Here is a 24,293-nt window from a genome sequence, read left to right on the forward strand (position 1 = left end):
TTACATAGTATAATCATGTAGTGATTCTTTATCAAGAATATATATGACTGAAACCCAACATAACCAATTTTTACTAACAAAATTCCCCAAAAAACCTTGGACATATATTGTATAAATTCTTGCATTATATAGGTATAACTGTCCAGAAAATAAGAACATTTAAACAGTAATATACATTAAAAATAGTTGTAGTTCTAGTTAGACAATTCTGCTGTGGTAATACATTACATCAATGGTCACCAAGTTAAGCCTTAGTTCATTGCCTAAAGCAACATTAGTCCATGTTCGAGTCACTTTCAGAATTCTAAAAGAAATGAAACTGTGAAAAAAATGAGTGGTTCTTGACGTTTACCGTGCTCAATTACTGCAGACCATTCTGATTCCCATAGTGGAAAGCCGTCTTTTCAAAGGAAGTTCCATCATCTAGAGACGCACAGATCTTCAGAACATTTTTCATGAAAAGCCAGTGACATTAGCCAAGAGTAGGAATGTAGGTGGAAAGGCAGACACACAAAAAAATGTAGAAATGTCTCATGGCCTAGGTACAAAGACTGCTCACATCTGAGTCCTCATGTTGAAATGTATTGCAGAACAAGGAAAGTTATGAATAGGATAACACATACATTGGAACTTTTAGAAGGTAGAGTTATGACTGGCTTAACAGTTGACTGACCCAGTTATGCATTCTGTAAGCCATTAAAATATAGTTATTAAAAGATTGCGAAATATTTCCAGCCTAATGGAGCCAAAATGTGGTCAGTTCAGTTCACATTTGCCCCTTTTCAAGCCAGGAGTGTGCTATAATCCTTTAATACTCCATTTCATAGGGTAATTCACTCAATTGTGATAGTACCTGGCATTCATAAATGACCATTCACTTAAAAGGCCTTTAAGGGTCACTAAAACAAATCCTTTTCCTTTTTGTTTAACCCACTATATTTTTCCCTTACAAAATAATGCAAGACATATAAAATATTTGTCCACATTCGGAAAACGAACAAATACTTATAAAACGGGTGCAGTCTTTTCTCCTAAAATTGTACCTCTTTTGCCATTATGGCTATTTCCCAGTGTGCTTTTGTGCAATTTCAGTGATAGAAACCAAAACAATATTTACAATGTCTATCTAGACACCTTTGCACAGCTCTAAATATAAATACATGTACATATATCTATATAACAAGGTATTGTTTTCTTCATATATATAGCACATTAGTGTCTTCACTGCCAAAGGGTCCTTTACCATATTGTAGAACAAAACAGCAGGGATCTATTTTATGTGCTCTTAATGTCTTGCAAGATCCAAAAGCAAGTGCCAGCTTAAATATGCTATACTTATTTAAACACACAGAGGGGGATCAATGATTGAAGAAAAACAAAAATCTAATGAAGTAAATAGATGGAACCATGCTCCACACCAACACACTATATTAATGTACGGACATTTATACAAACTGGATAGATTTCTTTTTTTTGGTAACTAATCCATAAAAATAAAATGATACAGCCTCTTATGCAAACAACAAAGCCGTATACTTTCCATGTTAGATGTGGTCTGCATTGCAAAACGAAGTCTTATACACCGACTTTCCTAACTTAGCACACCAGCCAAGGCATTTTTGCATTTATGTAGATGATCTGAGAATGAATTGTTATATTATCTAAAAGCCACAGTTCTGTTTGGTTTGTACCAAAACAACGTAACGATAATATACATTACAAACAATGCAAAGTACACAGAATGTTAGGACGTTTAGTGCTTCCAAGTCCTTGCATTTGCAATATACCTTTTGCTACTGGGAAGAAGGAACTGTCGGTTTTTAATACCTCCAGATTGCAGTAGTAATACGGAGGAGTAGTTTATACAGTAGAATAAGGCAGGTACAATGCATTCATCTTCACAGAGGTCTTACCATTGATATTTTGGAGATTGAAGGTATAGGAAGGTAACTCCTATAATGGAACACAGAGTTGGCAATCGGTCCCATACTGAAGGCTTTCCCTCCTTATGCTTGTAAGTGAATAAACACCCAAATAATGGCATATTTTAGAATATGTTCAAGCTTTTGCTTTGGGATGGAGTGAAGGGCTTTTATTTTATTGTGTGCAATGCTCTATAAGCACCACAGGAGTTAATATACTTGCAGTATATTAACACAATCACTTTTTGACCACACTGGGAAACCATCCCAAGGCAGTTGAACTTTAATCGAGTGAAATTCTGTGAAAGAACATATTACTAGTACCAGATGTATTTTATAACTTCTTTCTTTTCTTTTTAGAGATGCAAACTTGTTTATGAACCCAACTCTCACTGGCATGATTTCGGTTTTGCATCATCAAAAGAAATGCTTGTATTATTAGAAGAACACAGCAATGCAAATAATAGGACAACTTAACTCAAAAGGTTAATACACAACAGTGCTAACTAAACGTATTGTATGGGATCGATCTTAATTACTGTCCATGAGGAATTTTTTTCCAGTGGCTTTTTCCCCCCCAATGTAAACCCCCCCAAAACATTAATGAGAAACTTTAAAGGCTTGTTAACAATATCCTTTCATCAATCAAAAGCACTGTCAGTGACTTGCACTCATGTCAATTTTCACCTTCCCACACGGCTACCATTTCGTACTTTCTTGTGCACTCTCTTACCCTAATATATAGACCTGTGTCTTGGCAGACTTGAGGGTGATGGAGCCCAGACATTCTCCATCTGTCTAAAGCTGGTGCCACTTGGTCCAGAACACTTTGGACTAGTGCCCTGAGTCACTTAAAGACATATCAGTACCTGCAGTTTTTCCAAGCTCTGGTCTCAGCTTTAAACTGCCACCTACACATTACTTCACACAGAGCAGAGTCTGTTTTGGATCAGCACTCTGTGCAGAGTTCAATGTTAAACCCAGTTGTCTTAGTTAAAACTGATAACAAAGTAAAGTGATTGTGAAATACTGCTTCCTAACCACTAAAAACAACTGTTCTTGGAAACACAAGGGATTGCTCAGAAGTAACCAGAGTTTCAGTTAACCCAGGGGTTCTCAACTCGACTCCTCAAGACCCCCCAACAGGTCAGGTTTTAAGGATATCCCTGCTTCAGCACAGCTGGCTCAATCAGTCCATGCTTCTGCACAGGTGGCTTAGTCTTTGACTGAGCCACTGATTGAGCCACCTGTGCTGAAGCAGGGATATCCTTAAAACCTGACCTGTTGGGGGGTCTTGAGGACTGGAGTTGAGAACCCTTGTTAACCCTTTGTAGTGCATTACCAGCATCTCCAGCATTAAATGAGTTAAACCAAATGCCTTTGTGGATAAAAAGCGCATTACCTATACTTGCTTGATGCAAAACACACAAAGTTTTCCATTAACCCTGAGAACACGCAGCCATGCCATGAAATTAGCGCAATAATACAAAGAGGGGACGTTAATTGCTGCTTATGACCTTGATGGGGAAAAAAAAAAAAAAAAGAATTAAAAACTGCATGGAAAGTAGTGAATCTGAGCCCTGGTTAAAAGCTCGGAGATGCATCGCAGGTTAGGCAGCAGGTTAAAAAACAACATTTCATGGTGTGATTTAAGTGCATTTATTTCTTATGTTTGTTCTATGCTATCAGACCCAAAAATAGCACGTGAACCTTTGACAAGCTATAAAACTTGTATGACCAATTTGCACATCAATGCAGCTGGAATATCCTATTGCTTTAATGGGGCCTGAGTGTACTGTCAGTAATAGTTTCCATTGTTTTGTGAAGCCCCAGTTACTAACAGTAAATAGAAAGGGTGTGCTGAGTGAGCGAGTACAATAGCGCAGAAGAGAAGCATTTTGAATGCAAGAAGATTTTATGTGGGGATATTACAGGAATTACAGCTAAACCAATCCATGTAATTCTTCAAGGATTTTAATATTCCTGTATGATTCTTACAGGGCAATTACTCTGGTATATAAATCTTACAGGGCACCTCTATGCTTTATGTGATTAGAGTTCCCTTTATGAGGATTTTCTTTGCAGGCTCATGTTATCTATTGAAAGGAAGGTTTGTTGCACTTTTTATTCACACCGGCCCTGCAGTGGCAGAAGCTCTGTTAATTGAAATATTAATGCACGTAGAATTACTTGATATCACAATCACACCAATGATTTTAGTGTAAGAGTTCGAATATTAGAACACTTACACGCACCGTTAACAAAGCTACTAATACGGTATGAGAGCGTATCAGGTAACAGAAAACAAGATATTATAATATTGTAACTAAAACCAACAATCCTTCTTTAGAAAAAAAAAATGATATATTCCTTAGCACCGTTTAATAAAACCATGATGTATTTCATTAATGCCTCCAATCAGTTAACAGTTCTCAGTGCTTATGCGAGTTCTTTTCGCCAAAGTTAATATGAACACATTTGATGCGATGCTTTTAATTGAACACTTTTATACATGCAGATAACATTACACAGTCCGGGGATTTTGTGTTGCTTAGAGCTGATATCATTTTTTCCCCCACTCTCCAACTGACCCATTACAGAATTCACTTTTCTTTATGGTCAAGGGCATCTATTTCATTGCAAATCTTGTGCCGCCAAAATAAATATTATTTTTGAATCTTTCATTATCTTACTCTCTGGAAATGGGCTAAAACAGCATGTGTTGGTATTAGATGCAGCAGAGGCAGCTGTCGTGCCTGGCTGCACAGTGTCTCAATGTCAGCAGTTCAAAGAACTGCAAGACTGAATGGGAAGAAACTTGATAGGTCAGTGGAACCCAATTCCAAGTCAAAAGAACATAGCTCTCGTGTGTATTTTTCTAATTTGGGGCATATTTGTTTGTTTTATTGTACCATTACCTTGGGCTCATTTTGTCATAAATATGCAGCCAACCAATAACCACAACAAGCCTCTGGATTTAACGGTTAATTTCTTAACGTTGAAACTACAGCTATATAAAATAATTCCATTCTGTACCATACTGCTGCCTTCATAAGTTAAATCCCCAGAGTGCTTATGACAGGGCAGACACAAACCCGTACACAGCAAGCTCTCAAAAAGGGATTTTGGTAACCTTGATAATCAATGGCAGGCGGCAAAACAGTACTCTCCTTTGGTTATAGCTTATCTTAGCCAAATAATTTGAAGTTGTAATAATGACACATACTTCCTGCGTGAAACATAATGTTACACGTTCATGCTTTATTTCTCATAGCATTGCTCTGTCTAAACAGATCCCTTACTGCTTATTTCTGTAAGCAAATAGTACTCTATCGTAGAGGGACATACTGCCAAATAAAATACTGCTGAGGATCAAGACATCATACAAGAAAATCAGCATTATTAGCACTGTAAAGAAGAATGCTAACATTGCACCTAAGAAGCAGTGTGATGTCTCGTCTCTTTTAAATACAACCCCCTGAGGTTCGTGTGTCGTGGCACCCGTCATCAGTGGTCATACCAGCCCAGGGTTTGGGCATCATTAGCATTCTCTGCAATAACTGGCAAAGAAAGGCCATTCTTCATCTTACTATCTGACTACAGCACCTTTCAAAATACATACGTGGGTGCAGGAGGCAGTTCTGTAATACTACTAGACAGCTAATTCCTGAGGCAGGCTGTCTGAAGCACTGCAAATAATGTAGAGATTTCGACAGTGCCGTTCATTTCCAAATTCATTCTTAAAACAGCAAAATGTGGTGAATGAGAACCTGTTAAACACAGTGTAAAACAAGTTCTTAATTCTTCTAATCTAGGGTGCCCTCTATTGAAAAAACATGGTTGGAGCATTTGCTGGTCGAAATATAAAAGCTCATAAATTTTATGTGAATGTCTATCTATCTATCTATCTATCTATCTATCTATCTATCTATCTATCTATCTATCTATCTATCTATCTATCTATCGCTATATTGCATTACATTTTTAAAAAGCAAGCAAGAAGATCTGTATTTTGAATGTCACATTTATCTAGCTCAGAATAGATTACAGCAAAGTTTATTTTTCTTTGTTACACTTTTTCCGTAAGATTATTTACGTACGAACCAAGTGATTTTATACCTTTGCATAACAATGTAAGGACAACAATTAAAATAAAGATCAAAACAAGTAAACATTGGAACTCATTATGCACAAAAAGGAAACAGGAGAAATATGTGCTAATAACTCACTTTATTGAACTAACATGCAGCGTACTTCTATTCGGTACAAAATGCTATTTTTATTGGCAGGAAAGAACGGCAAAATATGAAGGAAACCAAAATTGTTATGAGTATCTTTTCAACATCTCGCAAGATCTAAAAGGTAAGAAAAAAAATTCTGAACCAGCGTTACAATAGCCATTTCCTTCCAAATTATTCAGGGTGTTTTTTTTTTTATATATAAGTACGACTTGCGTGAAACATTGTTCCAATAGCTGAAACATCAAAGAGTAAGTAGGAATGTTTGGGCACCAAAACTGGCAGACGTACAGGTTTTGTACTTTGGACAAACACAAAGCACGGCAGGAATAGGGAGTACTTGTACTAAAGCTTCTACATATTATTTTGCCTCAACTAACACGCAATGTGTACACACTGCCGGCTGTCCCCTCTGTAGAGCAGATGCTTCCTTACAGGGGCAGTTGAATCTCCCATTTGCCATGCCCCGCCCACTCGCTTCTCCCTGCTTCAATGGGCATTAAAAATAGAACAAAACAGGACTGGATATGGGAACAAAACAGGAGCACAACAGGCACAGTCTGATGTCGTCATTCTGCTGTAAAATGTAAAAACAAGATAGGGCACACAAGCTGTGTCCCTCAGGACACATTCAGCTGTTTATTTTATTTTTTAATATAGGAGGCCCACCACACATTTAACTTCGGCCGTTGTGTTAGATTTGTGTCACTCACATATTGACCGTTTTCCTAAATTCTACTGCGGGATTTGAAAGCTTGCAATGGCATAGTGCAGGGATGGCCAACTGCCGTCCTCAAGGGCCACCAACAGGTCAGGTTTTAAGGATATCCCTGCTTCAGCACAGGTGGCTCAATCAGTGACTAGGTCTTCGACTGAGCCACTGATTGAGCAACCTGTGCTGAAGCAGGGATATCCTTAAAACCTGACCTATTGATGGCCCTTGAGGACTGGAGTTGGCCACTCCTGGCATAGTATGTTTGGTCATATGGTTTGGCTGCTGGGTGAAATGCATGAAAATGTTCACATTTCTTTCAGGAGCTTCTCATGGGCCAAGAGCCACGGTTTCAGTTGATTTCCTTTCCCGCCCATGTAGTTGCCAATGTTGCCGTTGCTACAGATCACTCTGTGGCATGGTATTATAATGGGGAGCTAAAAAACAAAAACAAAATATATATATATAAGTGATGTGAAATATAAACTGATATTTTGAGTACTTTTGTCTTAATCAATGTAATGAACAAAAAGAACACACAATAAAGTAAAGCAAAGAGCCCATGTGATCATTCCAGTTGGATAATTCCAAATTAATGTACCATTTTTTTTATTTATACAGTTACTACCATCTATGCAGCGCTTTACGGATTTAACATAGAATAGTTAACCTAGGGAAGTGCACAATACATTCAACAAAAGAAACCATTGCCTGATAGGAGCCCTGCCCCAAAGAGCTTACAATCTACATAGTTGCATGGCATTTTCAGTTAAAAAAAAGACACAAGCCCTGTGAGATCCACCTTTGGTCGATTCTAAGTAGGTAAGGAATGTATCTTATATGTTTAGCTACATTAACTCTGAGCAATGCTATTATTTTTTAATATCTCCTAAAATAATCCCCCTCCCCCAACCCACACCCACACTATTAACCCCTTAAATGCCAGAGGGGCAATACCACACTCAAGGTGTTAATGAAACAATTTCTTGTTGTTGAGTTTGAGCACAAAAAAAACATATATTAAAAATAACAACTAGGATTTTGTTAAGCCCTGCACTGCCTTGGGAACCAGTACTATGTCACTAGGCAAATAGTCCTAAGAATAGGTGATCATTTCATGCTTTTGTATTTAATTTGGACACAATGAATCCATTTAGAAGCTGTATAAGCAGAGACAGACTAAAACAAGGTGAAAAGCAGGGGTCTCAAACTCAGTCCTCAAGGGCCACCAACAGGCCAGCTTTTATGGATATCCCTGCTTCAGCACAGGTGGCTCAATCCGTGACTCAGTCGCGTTGTTGCAGGAAAGCTCGTCAACGCATAGATGACCCATTTGGCAGAAAAAAAAAACATGAGTGTTTCCTCCATTCAACACATCAGCACTGTCCTGTCTTGTAATAAAGTTACACGGTGTAAAATATTACCTTTACAGATCCCTATTTATCTTTCTAGCCTTCCCCACTTTCTGCAGATATCTCTGACTGAAATGTTGATAGAGATCTGATTTATTTATTTTCCCCCAATCGGCTGTCACATAAACAGAAGCTCAGACATGAACGCAGACTGCCTCTTCTGTTCCCTACATATGCGTTTTGCAATTCTACATAGCGACTTGTCCTTTTCCCTAGAAGAGAAGAATGCCTGTCTGTTGCAATGCCCACAAGTTAAAACATATATTTTTGAAGCTAGTCCAAAATCTCCACTGCTCAGTTCACTTTGCAAGAGCCAAAGAGGTCAAAATAAGCAGGCAAAATCAATACATAGAGACGCCGAACTCCGTACTGTAAACCATACAAGACAAAGGACTAGCAAACAATATGATATATACGTATACTTTTTTTAAATAAGAAAGATAAACGTAATGTTTTATCTTATTTTACCAAAATCCTATTCTTTTTGGACCATGTTTTCACCTATTTCTGTTTTCACCGACATTAGCGGTTGCCACAGCGACTCCTGTCTATTTATTACGTGCGAAAGACAGCAGCCATTTTAAATTCTGGGAGAGGGGGGAAAAAAGATCTTCTAAATCTCGATATAACTCCAGGGTACAAGTAGAGATTTTAAAATGGTTCAATATATGGGCAACAGAGAAAATCCACAACTGGAAAAATAAAAATAATAAGAAAAAGCAAAGAGTATTTCTAAATAAAGATAGTAGAATCCTACTTTGCATTTTGAGAGATGCATTATGAAGATGTTTGTTTTCTGGTTTTGCTCCAAATGATGGAAACTGAGAAATGATTCCTGTAGTGACATAATTGGGAAAATCTCTAATCATTAAACCCCTATGACTCCTACAGCAGGATATATTGTGTTCAAATAACACAAGACCGGACAGAAAACCCGAACTCCACATTGATACCTCTATTCACACTCACGGCAGGTTTTGTAACCAATGATTTTCACCTAAAGCACAGTTTTTTCTTCTTCCCTATAATAGTCCTCCCTAAATTACCATCTGGTGCCTGGACCTCCTATGGAATATAACAAAGAATTTAGTGCCGCACCTATGATTTACTTGTAAAACCTGCAAATTATGACCACCTGTTCATTATTACTAGAAAGCTAGGTGAGCCAGAGTAGCAGATTTCTTTACAATATGCTTTAAAACGACAGACTTTCGGTGGATAGAAGGCTCAGAAAGCGCGAATACAGAAGTGAGAACTAAGTCATTCGTTACGTCCATTCCTGAAATGGCTGCTGTGTCTTAATTTACACACGGATTTAATCTTTTGTAAGCAATTTTCACCCAGACACTAAAAATTCAACTCAAATGTATAAAATAAGCATATTTTATTTTGAATTATTTAGAGTCTTTTCTTTTATCATCCTGATAATATTCTTCATACTTAATAAATCCTCTTTTTTTTTTTCTTTCTCTGAGAAATAGACGTATAAAATATTGTTTCCAGTCTATTTAAGAAGGTCAAATGTTCTCATGGCTGTATGCTAAACACAAGCCAGGTTAGCACAAGATTAAAACGGCGCCTGCATTATTTACATGGTATAGTACTATATGAGCCCATAACAAAAGACAGATCGTATGTCCCATTGAAATATGTATTAATCTCAAACAAGATGTAGAAATATTATTAAAGGTGAAAGTGTTGTCATTTTATTGCAGCTCCTATGTGGCGGATTTCCTTTCAGGCCCGGGCCTCGAGTGGCAAAATGTGGGGGTGGCAAAAATGTCCGCCCCCATATACAGATGCCGCACTCTCGGGCCTGTCGGGAACGCACTTACATGTGGCGGCCGCCTCCTTGCTGCCCCCCTCCTTCTCCTTCCGAATCGCAGGGACGTCACCAATGAGATACAACGTCTCGTTGCCATGACGTCATGATGTCACGTTACCATGGCAATGCGTCCCCGTGAGACATCACATGGGTGACCCTGCGATTCGGAAGGAGGACGGCGGCAGCACGGAGGCGGCCGCCACATGTAAGTGCCTAGGGGGGTCGGATCTTGAAATTCGCTGCTGCCTACGCAGCTCGCAAAGTGGGAATTGTCAAGGGATATGGAGAGTCCAAAATGGGCATGTCCATCATTCTGACCGACTCTGCCTATTTCCAAGGCAGATTCCCTCATAATTTGCTGAAAATTTAATTTTCCCCCTTTTTCACGTAAAAGAGTTCCCCCAATCCAATGCCAGGTAATGATGGTTTCCAAATGTTGTCCTTCACTAGGGTTACAGCCCATGCACTTCTTTAACCTGGGCTGTGCTGGAAAAGTTGTGTAATACGGCAGGCATAATCTTATAGGGTTCCATGTTAAAATGAATAAGAAGCAAAAGGTGCCAGTGTGGGCTCATTTGCATGTCATTACCCAGAATCCCTGGCTGCAGTGGAAGCACTGTATGCTAAGAGATAATGGTGAAAGACAGGGTTGCAGACCGTATGAGACATGTGAATGTGCTCACAAGGCGTATTTTGATTTACTGTACACTGTACGGTGGAGGGTTGTTGACACTTTTTTTTACCCACCATGTGATTGAAATTTTGCCTGCCAAACAGTTTTTTTTAAACACATGGTTAATGTATCTCATCTCTTCTTATGTAAAGCTACCACCCCTATCTTAAACCTTTCTATCAACCTTTTGACGTCCCTGCAGCATCGTAAACAAGTGATCATTTCCTAGGAATGATCGGGCTGGCCAATCGAAAAGGAGACTTTAGGAGATCTCCTCTTGCCCTTCCCAATGCTGTCAATAGTTGTAAAATCTGATGCTCTGCTCAGGAGATAGAAGCATTTGAAAAATGACGTGTGTGGGAAGTTAAAATGGAGATGTCTTGGAGCCTAGTGCAGTCTCCCAGTTACCATGGTGACCTGAGAATGTTCAAGAGCAGGACATGCTTAGTGGGCAAGATTCTTCGAGTTAAACTCATACGGGCTTCTACAGGGAGATTGATTTATGGTGAATATAGCTTTTAATCAGAAAGATATTATGAAACAAATACACAAGCGGTGCTGAATACGCACCAGTATTTTATCTGTATGAAACTAATAATATGTACTTTTTTTAATTTCCTGTAGTTTCTGCACATCTGAACTTATTTACAATAAAAGAGGCAATTGCAGTGAGTTTTAGGGAAGAGAATGCATGGATGTCTGATGCGCAAGCTTTCATTATTTACTGTGCTAATATTTGGGCATACAGTAACGTGAATAATTTTCCTGGCGGGATGAATGGGGGAAAAAATGAGTCCTTCTGTCTTGTAGCAGAAAGCCATGTACACAAAGGACATTGAACATGAGTATATCTTTCTAAAGGAATAGGGTATTCTGCACTTACTCATCATAACGATACAACTAACTGACATCAGTGATGGATGAGTTTGATATGAGTCAGGTCCCAAATATTTGATTTGATGGGGAGGGGAGAGGTGTGTCTGGCCTCTGTCAGTAGATGAAAAGTATCCGAAGGCATCTGTTAAGATGCTCTTCTAGCTCACAAAAGAGACGTTTGTACGGTAGAGGCCCTGAAAGCATAAATCACGATAGGCAGATAGTGGGCACTATACAGGAATATAAGTACAGGAAAAGTCTATGTACCGATTGGGATTATTTATCAAAGTGTTGCAGTTTAATAAATTATATATTGGTGCAATAAAACAGCATCACAAACTATTGTTTTAAATGTGCATCTAAACTGTTCTTATACACCACTTTTTTTGCATGAGTTTTGCAACTAAGAGGATTTGGTATATAGTTTTTTTTTGATGTTATTCACTATGTATATTTTTTTTATTACTTAATTTTTTTATTTATCATTAAATATACAAAAAATAGGGTATCCAAAAAAGAAAAACAAAAAAGGGGGGAATACAATAATACAAATAAACTGGTTGTGGAATAATAAGGGGGAGAGAGATCAGGGAGGGGGGGAGGGACATTCACTATATATATTAAGGGGTTCAAATTCTATATAGTCCGATGAGTCAGTTCGAAAAATCTATTCTACTACTAATCTACTTCAATGAGGATTTTCGGACAAAAGCTTGAACGGCCATATTTGATTATATAGAATATCGCCCTATCCAGTAGTGGAATCATGCACATTGCTTTGCAATTTGGGGTTACACTATGATTTTGTATATTTGTTTCCTCTTAATTTTTTTTTTATATGTAGCATTGGGACAATTTGAGGGGTTCGCGGTATGCTCCCCATGTCACTGAAAGGGTTAATTAGTCTTTTATTGCTTAGTACATTGATTTTGTGCAGTTGTTTTTTTTTCTATGGGGCTTGTTGCATTCTTTTGTACAAAGTAATAACTTTTTCCGTTGAGTAATTAAATGTGACACAGGACATTAAAAAAACTAAGATCTGACTATTAGTAAAGCACTTTGATTTCCTTCAATTTGCTTAAAAAAAAAGGATTGGGGGTACTGCAAGCCGTGACACTCCACTTATATACAGAAGTATGTTTGTTTGCAAATGTCCTGGTTAAAAAGTGTTTTGCTATTGATTGATCTACTGAGAGCGGGTAAGAAAAATAAACTGCACTTAATATTTTCCAGACTTTATTTTTGTATTTTCTTACAAATGTTTTTGCATTGACTACACTGCCCTAAAATTATATTGGACTATTGGGCAATTAAAAAAAAAAATGTTAAAAGGCAGGAATAAAAATAAGTCATTATAATTCAAAATGTATTGGACCCACTGAACTATTGAAGCAGGTTTTAGGCTTATTTTGCCTATACCTGTGACCATTAGTGTTTGGATGTTCATGGCAATGATATGTTGCAGGTAAATAACAGTGGGTATCTATGATAAGGCTGATGAGGTTTCTCAATCAGTGAACATTGTACTGTACACATCACTATGTGCTTACAGGTCAAAGCAAGTCTGCTCTGTAAAATGTCATTTTTGGCCCCACTTTGCAGCCTGATACTGCCAAGTGCTGTGACCACACATCAGTCTTCCCAACCTCAAACCATTTCATATTGGTATGCAGTCTTATACGGCCACAACACTGCAGCCCCTATCACAAATAGATCTTACTCCAATACAACGAGGAGTGCAGCTTAATAAATCAGAATATAAATCACATGTAAATAAATGTAATTCTTATTCCATCGGCTCACCCCTTAGTATTAATCGCACACAGCTCGTTCAAACTTGGCATGCATTTCCATCAAAATGTATCAAAAATAGATTTGATTAATGTAGTTTAATTATACATTTCTACTGATCTCATATTTATTGTATTATGAATCAACATTGTTGTATTTCTCTCTACCAAAGGACCTATTGTGAATTTTTGATAAAAAGATCTGCCTCACTTTGTCTCAGAAGAAGGTTTTCTAACTTGTAGTGTATCTAAAGTTCTCGAGCTTAAATAGCTGTCCTATACAATATTCTATCGGCAACTAATGGTGGATGATAGAGTGGTCTACATGGCCAACAGTGGGTTGCCAGCCACTTGGTGAGTGCTATATCTACCATTTGCATTATCACACAGGATTTGGGGGATCTGGTGTTTCAAATCCAATCGCTAGTTTCCCAATTACCTTCTTCAGCAATTTTTGGCAACAATACATTCCAAAGTTCTGCATGGGTTTTTTGAACGCATTCCACAAAGCATTTACGTGTCTGACATTGTCATAGAAGAATAACCCACCATAGAAAGTTTTTTAGTCTGCACATTTGGAGACATTTAATACGGCCTCATCATGTGTACCCAAGTAAAAGAAAAGGGGGTGGAAACATTTTGTTCAGGAAGGAGAAGGAGCGGCTCAGTGAGTAAAGACACTGACTGGCACTGAGTTTGAAGCAGAGGAACCTGGTTTAATTCCCGGTGTCAGCTCCTTGTGACCTTGGGCAAGTCACTTTATCACCAAAAACATCGATTGTAAGCTCCACGGGGCAGGGACCTGTGTCTGCAAAATGTCTCTGTAAAGCACTGCGTAAATCTAGCAGCGCTATACAAGAACATGCTATTATTATATTCAGAGAATAGGAGAAATACTGCAACAGAAAGACAGTAAGAATGGTGTGTATGCAGTGATTAAGATCTTCAAAAGACAAGTCCAATACAGCGCTTGATAGATGGGATTGTCCCTGTTAAATCCAGCAACATGTGTGAATAGTTTCTATTAAGAGCTCCTGGCACACTAGGAGTTTGAATGTTATAGCGACAACAGTATGTGCTTTTTTTTCTCTGTTCATTCTGTAGCTATAACAAGAAGTTACAATCATTCCACATCTTGTCTGAATCAGCTTCAATCTAAGGAGTGTCTTGGACTGTTCCACATTCAAGATTGTATTGGCGCCAAGGAGGACTTTCACTTTGCCAAGTACTTTTTGCTATTTGTGAGGTTGGGAGACGAACCTTTCTAGCCCTACAAGCAGCCATTCCCAATTAGGGTGAAACAGAAAAAAAAAACAGCGCAAACGCAATAGTGAAGTACTTTCAAAATAGTGTATATTATAAAAAAAGTAATAATATCTGCGTACATCAAGTTAAGATAAAACAGGCATGTCATGCACTCAGGCATATGTTACCAGGCACCGCTCGCCGTAGAGAAAAGGAACACTCCTGCATATGGCTCCTCGGTTGTATTACAGCTCGGCATTCAGGGTGGGTGTCTGGATTCAGATAGCTAGTCCTGTACTTGCATCGGAGGACCTCCTTCCAGCGTGTGGAAAACCTCCGTCCAGCTGGTCCGTGAGGTCGGGGGGAGAACTTGCAGAAGCTGTAGGAGCCGCAGTCCGGCCTGCAGTTCAATTCCTCCGCGCGGCTTCACGACATGCCGCCAAGTGAGAACAGCTGTCACCTAGTAGTGACGTCACTCGCGATAGCACTGGGCTTCCGTAGAAAGGTAGTAACAGTGACTGAAGGTACCCGCAGATAGTTCAGGAGCCACTCGTGTAGTGTTAATCCTACGCGTTTCGTAGCCATAGCTACTTCTTCAGGGTTGTTAATAGTTGTGGCCAAAGGGTATTTAAACCCCAGGAGCACATCTGGTTGGTCAAGTGAGACAGCACCCCCACCCAATCACATTCTCAGTCTGTTCATTCACACCCCACAGTGAACGTCCAGACTATGCATTAATCAGTGAGGGGATGAGGTAATGCCTCCCACTTAACCATTCACATGCTGCTTAGACAATTTAAAACATATAGTAATTAAATGTGGGATTAAATGTGTTCCAAGAAATAGAAGGGGAGGAGACAGAAGCAAGGATGTCTCTATACAAGAGACATTCTGGATTCATAAACTCGGTACCCTGACCCCTAAGGGTCTGAATGAAAACATAAACCTATGGTGTCTCTACTGATAAATTAATTGCTTATTTTCTGTGACATTCCTGTGCTTTGTCTTCTACACTAGTACTACGACTAGGTTCACATATTATATGTAATCTATGTGTTAAACCTTATGTGTAATTACTATGCTAATTGATGTTTATTTTATTTCAGAGCTCCACTCAACTTACAATTATATGTCTGCTTTTTAGTATGTATATTCATTATGTTGTTGTTTTAATTAAAAGGTTTAGTTTAATATTATACTATATGTTTTAAATTATGTCTAAGCAGCATGTGAATGGTTAAGTGGGAGGCATTACCTCATCCCCTCACTGATTAATGCATAGTCTGGACGTTCACTATGGGGTGTGAATGAACAGACTGAGAATGTGATTGGGTTCGGGTGCTGTCTCACTTGACCAACCAGATGTGCTCCTGGGGTTTAAATAACCTTTGGCCACAACTATTAACAATCCCTGAAGAAGTGGCTACGGCTACGAAACGCGTAGGATTAACGCTACACGAGTGACTCCTGAACTATCTGCGGGTACCTTCAGTCACTGTTACTACCTTTCTACGGAAGCCCAGTGCTATCGCGAGTGACGTCACTACTAGGTGACAGCTGTTCTCACTTGGCGGCATGTCGTGAAGCCGCGCGGAGGAATTGAACTGCAGGCCGGACTGCGGCTCCTACAGCTTCTGCAAGTTCTCCCCCGACCTCACGGACCAGCTGGACGGAGGTTTTCCACACGCTGGAGGGAGGTCCTCCGATGCAAGCACAGGACTAGCTATCCGAATCCAGACACCCACCCTGAATATCCAGCTGTAATACATCCGAGGGACCGTATGCAGGAGTGTTCCTTTTCTCTACGGCGAGCGGTGCCTGGTAACATATGCCTGAGTGCATGACATGCCTGTTTTATCTTAACTTGATGTACACAGATATTATTACTTTTTTATAATATACACTATTTTGAAAGTACTTCACTATTGCATTTGCGCTGTTTTTTTCTGTTTCACTGTTATCTAGGGGTGCTGAGCCTCTACGCACTTAACAGCTGCAGACGCCAATTCAACAATCAGAGGTTGTTGTTATATATACTTTATCCCAGAGGTGTGTTTTTGGGTAACTAAGTAGTTACTTTAACAATAGAGGATCACTATAGTAGCGCACTGTACTTTTTAAATTGTTCCCTATTCCCTATTAGGGATTTGCCACTCTACAGGTAGACTGATCCCACAGGCATTAGTCACTATGAATACAATGAGTATTTCACGGTTCTTAGGTATAGTGCTTTGTGTTCCCAATTTTCTCTTTTCAAGACCCCTGAGAGACACAACGGTATTCTAAATATGAAAAGAAAGCAGCGATCAAATGTTGGGTAGGTTTTGCATTATTCATTATACTGATATATCTAGTAAAACCGATGCATAGACATTAACCATGGATGCCATATATATTATTGTAGTGGAACACACACTATATATGAAAAACTATTTTATGGGTAATCTATTTATCGCCATGGCATAGCCACTAAACTAACAAATCAGAACCAAATATTAAAGCATATTTAGTAATAATGAGACGTTCCACCAAGTGAACCTGCTTCCTTTCCTGGGGAAAGAGTTGTCAGGGAGAATGCGAGTTGAGGCATGATACAGCGCTAACGAGCAAGTAGTGGGAGTTGGGTGAATCTCCATGTTGAGATAGCAGTAGGAGGGGCCTGTGTGTTGAGAGCGGAGGAGATCTGGAAAAGAGGCATGACAGACTGAAAAGTGGAAATGGATAAGGCCCAACTAGAATGTAGAACAAATGAATATCTGGTAACGAATTACAGTTAGAAATGTAAACATTTTTATTCTACAATTGGGCAATCATTGCTTGAAATAAATCACTTGAACAATGTGTGTTGTCAGCCAACACACATACAGTAGCAAAGCCTATTTTGAGCAAGATTTGAAGGATAAAGGAGGGAGTCTTTTGCAACGACTGCCCAAGACTGTGGAATAAGCTCCCTGCAGCTTTAAGAAATAAGGATGCACTGTTTTTGTTGGTCTTCCTTTGTTGGTCTTCCTCGCCGTACCCCTATATGTTTTGGTGGGTCCCAGTTGTAGGTCAGGGATAGGAGTCCACCCTAAGTTCCTACATGTGCACTAGTACTGAGTTTTCTTGGTGAGTAGTGCGTTAGAAAAAGTTTGAAATAAATAAAGGTACTATCTTAAATAGAATAGGAAAACATCTAAAGCAATCAAGTATATTTTGCCAGTTTGAACCAAATATGTTAAATAATGCGAAAATTGAATGATGACAAAATTCAATGTGGGTTTGTAATATTTAACTTTTTAACCCTTAAGATCTAGTTTAGATTTCACACCTTCATGGAAGTTAGTTATTTCAGATTTTTACCACTTCTGGTTCTCAATGTAACTAGCATTCAGTCACAGAGTCAGCCTTAGGGCAAGTCAATGGAGTACAGTCTCTGCCCGTGTCCCAGGTTCGAAACCTCAACATCCTCTTTGACCAGAGTCTCAACATGTGAGCCCAAGTGGCCTCAGTTGTTAATTCTGTTTTTTTATCTGAGGCTGCTTCAGAGCTTCTGTCCACTCCTGTTATGTATGGACCTTGAATCACTGGTCCATGCCTTTGTGTCTACGCGGCTGGACTGTGGGAATGCTTTATATGCGAGACTACCGGTGTGCCTGATGCGGAGGCTCCAGCTTGTGCAGGACACTGCAGCTCAGATGCTGAGACGTGTTTCTCGCTTTGAGTATATCACTCCCATCTTACGGGATCTGCACCGGCTTCCAGTGATCTTCCAGGTTCAGTTCAAGTTGGCCATAATGGCCTTTAAAACCTTGCAAGGTCAAGGACCAGCCTATCTGCTGTCTCATTTAAAAGAGCGGAGGGATACTTGCTATGATCTCAGGTCCTCAGGGGGAGTCGCCTCTCCACGCCAAGGATACGGCACCCCACGCTGGGCGGGCCTTCTCGTGTGCAGCTTCAGAGGTCTGGAACACGCTCTGGAACAGAGCTCAGGTGTAGATCTACCTTACCACTGTTTCTGACTCAGGGTAAAACTTACTTCTTCCTTCTGGCTTTCCCTGTCTAACAAAACAATTGTATATTATTTTAATTTGTTTCACTGTAAAGTATTGCGATGCCCCCTTAAGTGGAGACGTGATTTTACTCAAACAATAAATGATGATGATAACAGTAAAGTGTAAGGCCGCTTCCACGCTGCCAGCTCGCGAGCGCGAGATGGAGCGCCGTGACATCACGCTCGCTTGCAGCACGGGCGATTCCTGGCCTGCAGGGTTGCGCGATGGGTGGGCGTGGCGAGGGCATGCCGGGGCGGCGTGCCCGTGATATCACGTGTGTGGTTCGCCCTCATTGGCAGGAGCGCGCACGTGACTGGCCCATCGCGTGACAAAGACAACATTTTTTGTCTCTGCACGCATAGCGCCTACCCACGCTCATGTGTGGCCTAAGACAAAGCAGGTATAGTGGGTGTGGAAATGCAAATGAGATCCTTTCAATGACTTTTGCACTTTTCAAAATACAGTAGGTGTTGTAATATCAAGTGTACACAGTTTTAAATGTTCATTAACTAATAAAATTATTCCATATAACTGGGTTATGTTAAAAATTCAATCTTCATATCATTAGTTAGTTCCTGTATAGAATTTAAGCTTTACAAGTCTGTCAGAATACACAGAGGAAATCACAGAAGAAGATTTCTTCTAACAATATTGATCTATTTTATAATCATAAAAACTCTGGGGTGTACCATTTCTCTGTACTATAATCAGATTCAGCAAACTAACACACAATTTGGAGTGAATTATAATAGTAATTTGTGACCCCAATTACAAAATTATTTCTAAAATCAATCAAGTAAAACACAAGGTAATTGTTGGATACGATATTAAAGATAATTGCAATAAATACAGTAAATGAAAAAAATATTTTTGCAAAACGATATAACCAAAGTACACCGTACAAAAGTTACCATTCACCATTATTAATACAACTGAAAGAAGGCATTGCTTATTTGGGCAACCTACTGCAAATCAAATATGATTAATCCTTTACCTCCTAAACCAGTGGGTGCTCAACGCCTGTCCTTAAGCCCTCCCAACAGGTTTTCAGAATATTCCAGCTACAGCACAGGTGGCTCAAACAGTCCCTGCTTCAGCCACTGATTGAACCACCTGTGCTGAAGCTGGGATATCCTGACACCTGACCAATGTTAGTTAATTCTCTTAGTTTGCGTGATGGCTGCGCAAGCAAGCAAGCCGTCTCCTAACCCAGGGGGGCGCAAACTTTTTTCCCTGCGCCCCCCTGCCGGCTGTCCCCTCACTCCCGCGCCCCCCTCCCAACCCCAACTTACCCGCGCTCCGGCGTAATGACGTCACGTTGCCATAGCAACGTGACGTCACATGACCTCGCAGCATCATTTTGACGCCGCGTTGCCATGGCGACACAGGGAGGAAGCCGCCGGAGCCACGGTAAGTTAGGTTTACAGAGGCCCTGCAGCTCCCCCGGCACTTAATTTAGGTGCCTTCAGGAAGCGCGCGGGGCCTCTGTAAACCCCGCGCCCCCCGTCGGCAGTGTCGCGCCCCCCCTGGGGGTCGCGCCCCACAGTTTGCGCACCGCTGTCCTAACCTACAGATATCTGTCTGACTTATTTTGCCCTGTCTCCTCACCCCTCCTTTTCCACCCTCCCTGCCAGTTCTGTAGTTACATTGTTTTGTGGATGTCCAGTCAGCTTTGGCAGTGTTTGAGGCCATGTTGAAACCTCATAAAGCTTGCCAGGGGCCCACTGGACAGACAAGCCGTATAATTTGTAAAATACTTTGCATTTAAAGGGTTCGAAAAAAAAGTTAAACAAACATACTCTTGTTAGATGCTAAGTGCATGAGGATACAATGCAAGAGGCGGCCTAGATTATACCGATATAATCAGTTAGCAATGCAGAGGTGCATAAAACCAATGGAAAATATTAACTAATGTTAAACCACAGGGAAGTTATTAAAGGAGGTATTATACAGGACAAAAGATTTGTAATTTTAAAATATTGAACACAGTTTAGTTGGGTCTACGTCTGGTGCAAAGATTCAGTCTGTTAAAACAATTAAACCTACTAAAATTTATTACAGCCCTCAGGCTGTTTTAGGTGAATATTACCCTACTTCACTATTTGAAAGTCTATGCTGCATAAAATGTAATTTTTATCAATATCCTAGGAGCTGGCAATATTACAGCTGCACTGAAATGCTCACGCTGTGAAATCTAATTCATCCAATACATGAATCCATCATTTACACAGCCTTTTTTCAAATACAAAAAACTTCCAAACCCATAGATTTGTCTCTTACAAAAATAACATGAAGGAACCTTTCAATCAATAATGGAATCCCTCTGATTCTAGTACCAGCTGCATATTTTCTTCAACTTTGCATTTTGTTCTTCTGGGTAGAGGCCCCACAAGGGACAGAGCTTGTTTTCACTTGCAGCCTCATCAATACCTAAATCCTGGTGAACAAGTGACACTGAGAAGCTGTAATCAATAGCTCCCCGTGCGTTTTTTCTTCTGGTCATATGGTTCAGCACTACTGACAGGCCTGACACTTAGAACATGATGCTAAATCTTTATCCACGGCCTTCTAGGTGAGTGGCAGAACAAAAGTAGGGTGACCATTAACGCTCATGGCAATATGTGAATAAACCAACTCCTCAATAATGCCTTTGTTTGGGTGAAAAAAGGCAGGGAGAAGTATCTACACAATGTATTGATTGCCTTTGAACTGCATTTAGCAAGTTCTATCTGAGGATAAAACAGAATGGTGTTCATCTCCCGAGCTGAGCTTGTTTCAATTTGATGCAAACTGAAAACTGACCATACTGTTACAATGGTTGACGGAGTGCGTACTCTGAGAATACTGCCAAAGCTGTCAAAATATAGATCAGACGTCCCCTAATGGAAGCCGCTGAGATGCCTGGCTTTAATATATATCACGCATCAGGTACAGTTTTTAGTAAGACTTGTAATCCTTAGCTTATCCATTTAAAAGAGTAATTCACCCTAACCCCTATTTATTTTTTTACAGTATTGGAACAAGGCGGTCCTCCAGAGCTGAACCTCACTATTTTTAGCTCCTCCTCCCCCCACTCCTGGTTCTCAAGATACGTACTGATGAAGTTACGGCATCACTTCCTGGTTTACAAAATGGCTGTCCAATAGGAGGCTACATGGAAACAAAGAAAAGACAGCGCAAAAAAACCATAGTGTAGTATATTTAAAAAACTATTTATAGAATGGGGGTGAGTATTGCACGTACATCAGTATAAAAGGTTAATAGCATGACATGTTAGGGACATGTTACCACTCGGCGGGGACAGCAGGACACAAACACGGGTATCTTGGACGTCCTCCCTCTAGCTGCTGGTATCCAGGAACAATGTGAACAGCTCCGCGTTGGGGAACCTTCCCGCGTGTTAAAGGAGCTCCAGGCGGTGGTTCTGAACCAAGATACCCGTGTTCGTGTCCTGCTGTCCCCGCCGAGTGGTAACATGTCCCTAACATGTCATGCTATTAACCTTTTATACTGATGTACGTGCAATACTCACCCCCATTCTATAAATAGTTTTTTAAATATACTACACTATGGTTTTTTTGCGCTGTCTTTTCTTTGTTTCCATGTAGCCTGGTGTTTGAGCCATCCTAACTGACCAGCAGCACAAAACCTCACCTTTATCAGGTTGTATTATATAACCTTTATCTAAGTCACTATCACCCATCACGGATCACTTATGAGCGCAAGTTTTTTGTTTCACCAATAGGAGGCTGCAAGTTCCGATGATGAGGCTTCATATTGACCTGAAATTTGGCAGTATTTTGTTTCCTCTGGAAGGAGATTTAAACCAGGTAAGTATTTCAGGAACTGAGGGGTCCTAATGAGCCGAAAATAGCAGCGTTTGACTCCGGGAAACCCCACAGTTCCAGGCCTGTAGATTAAACAAAAAAAAACATGAATAGTGCAAACTGCTTTTTTAACCTTTTGGCTGACCCAAGACATAGCCACTACGTCATGAAGTCTGGCACTTCAGGGGCCCCATGATGTAGTGACTACTGTACGTTATGTCCTTAGAGTGCACGTTTTCCAGGGGAGATCATATCCTGCGCTAATATTGAGCACATGATGTGACCTGTAATACCAGGAAATGGAAAAGGAGGCCATCTCTTCCGTTTCCGGGTTAAGGGATGTCATGGTCACGTGATTGCTCTTTGCCGGAGGGGCTGTTGCACTCTGGTGCTGCGGTGCATCCGGTGCCCAAAGGGTTCAACAACTAAAAATACAAATCATAGTGAGTTTTTCCTTTCTCTTCGCCAAACAAAGAATAATATTAACAAGGTTGCTGGACTTACAGGTCATACTGTAAATAGTGTCTTCAATACTAATTATTTTCATAACTTGTTTTTTATTGAAGTTTTCATAAAGGAGGACAGGGACACAGAAAAAAGGAGTTGGGGGGGGGGGGAAGAGGTACCAAGTACGAACATTCCGATGTAACATGGCAATAGTACATAAACACAGTTAGAACATTTTATACACCTTCCCATATAGACTCACATCTAGCACTCCTCAAAGCTCAGCAATTCCCTTGGTACAGCCTGTATGTCACCCCTTCGCCACCTTCGGGGAAGTCACCCACCTGTGTCCATCAATTCAGTTGTCACCTGCTATTCTAAGGTTCCCAATTTTTGTGAAATTTCTTAGGCGTGTGCTTTAAAAAAACAAAACATTAGTTTCTTCATGAATTGGACTTCATTAACTCTATAAACAACTTGCCTTTTGGATGGGGGGGGAGGGTGAGTTTTTTCTAGGCCTCTGAAATAGAGCACCTGACTGCTGTTCGGATATGTGATATTAATTTGCGCATGAGAGGGTTCACATTTTCAATGGGTTTAGAAAATATTGCAGTCGTTGGCTCTAATGGCACTGTCACCCCTACTGATTCTTCAATTAACTTTTGTACCATGACCCAGAATTTCTGGATCACTGGACAAAACACACCAGATATGTGTCCTATCCCCAATATGGCCACAACCCTTCCGGCATTGATCTGTCTTAACCTCTTGGGCGTGAGGTACCATCTATAAATGATCTTATAAATATTTTCCTTTTTAGCTGTGCATATAGAGGTCATTGCCGCGTTCTCATATGTCCTCCCAATCATCCTTTGATATCTCTACTTGAAAATCTCTTGCCCAGTGCCGCATATACTTGTGTTAACAGAACTCTTCCACAGGGGAACTAATTCATGGTAAAGAGTAGTTATTAATCCTTTCTGGTAGAACATGTTTCTACATAGTCCCTCAAAATGTGTAGGATTTGGAAATTCCCCACTAGGGGGGAAACGGAATATAAAATGACAAACCTGAAGAAATTTAAATAGTTCTATCTTCATCAGAGTATATATTTTTTTACAGAATTCCTCAAATTTCAATATTTTACCCTTGGTTAACACATTCCCTAGATCAAGAATGCCCTTCTTCCATTTATGGAATGAGCTTGTGTTATAGGCCAGGCTATATCTCGGATTGTCAAATAGGGGATTTAGGCTGGAGGGTCAACTGACATTTGGCTCTGTGGTGGTCAA

At 40.0% G+C, this 24,293-nt stretch overlaps 1 protein-coding gene across 9 annotated transcripts in view; it reads right to left on the reverse strand.

Annotated features, from left to right (window-relative positions):
* Window positions 1-6,137: 6,137 nt before the first annotated feature.
* The window catches only part of MGMT (O-6-methylguanine-DNA methyltransferase), a 416,384-nt gene continuing 398,228 nt past the window's right edge, over window positions 6,138-24,293 (reverse strand). For all 9 annotated transcript variants that reach the window (XM_075612234.1, XM_075612239.1, XM_075612238.1 and 6 more), the window contains one exon: window positions 6,138-7,309. In XM_075612234.1, the coding sequence (XP_075468349.1) occupies window positions 7,181-7,309 (129 nt within the window). In that variant the 3' untranslated portion in view covers window positions 6,138-7,180. The remainder of the gene's footprint in view (window positions 7,310-24,293) is intronic.

The sequence above is a fragment of the Ascaphus truei genome, chromosome 8, assembly GCF_040206685.1.
Source record: "Ascaphus truei isolate aAscTru1 chromosome 8, aAscTru1.hap1, whole genome shotgun sequence".
Classification (NCBI taxonomy): domain Eukaryota; kingdom Metazoa; phylum Chordata; class Amphibia; order Anura; family Ascaphidae; genus Ascaphus; species Ascaphus truei.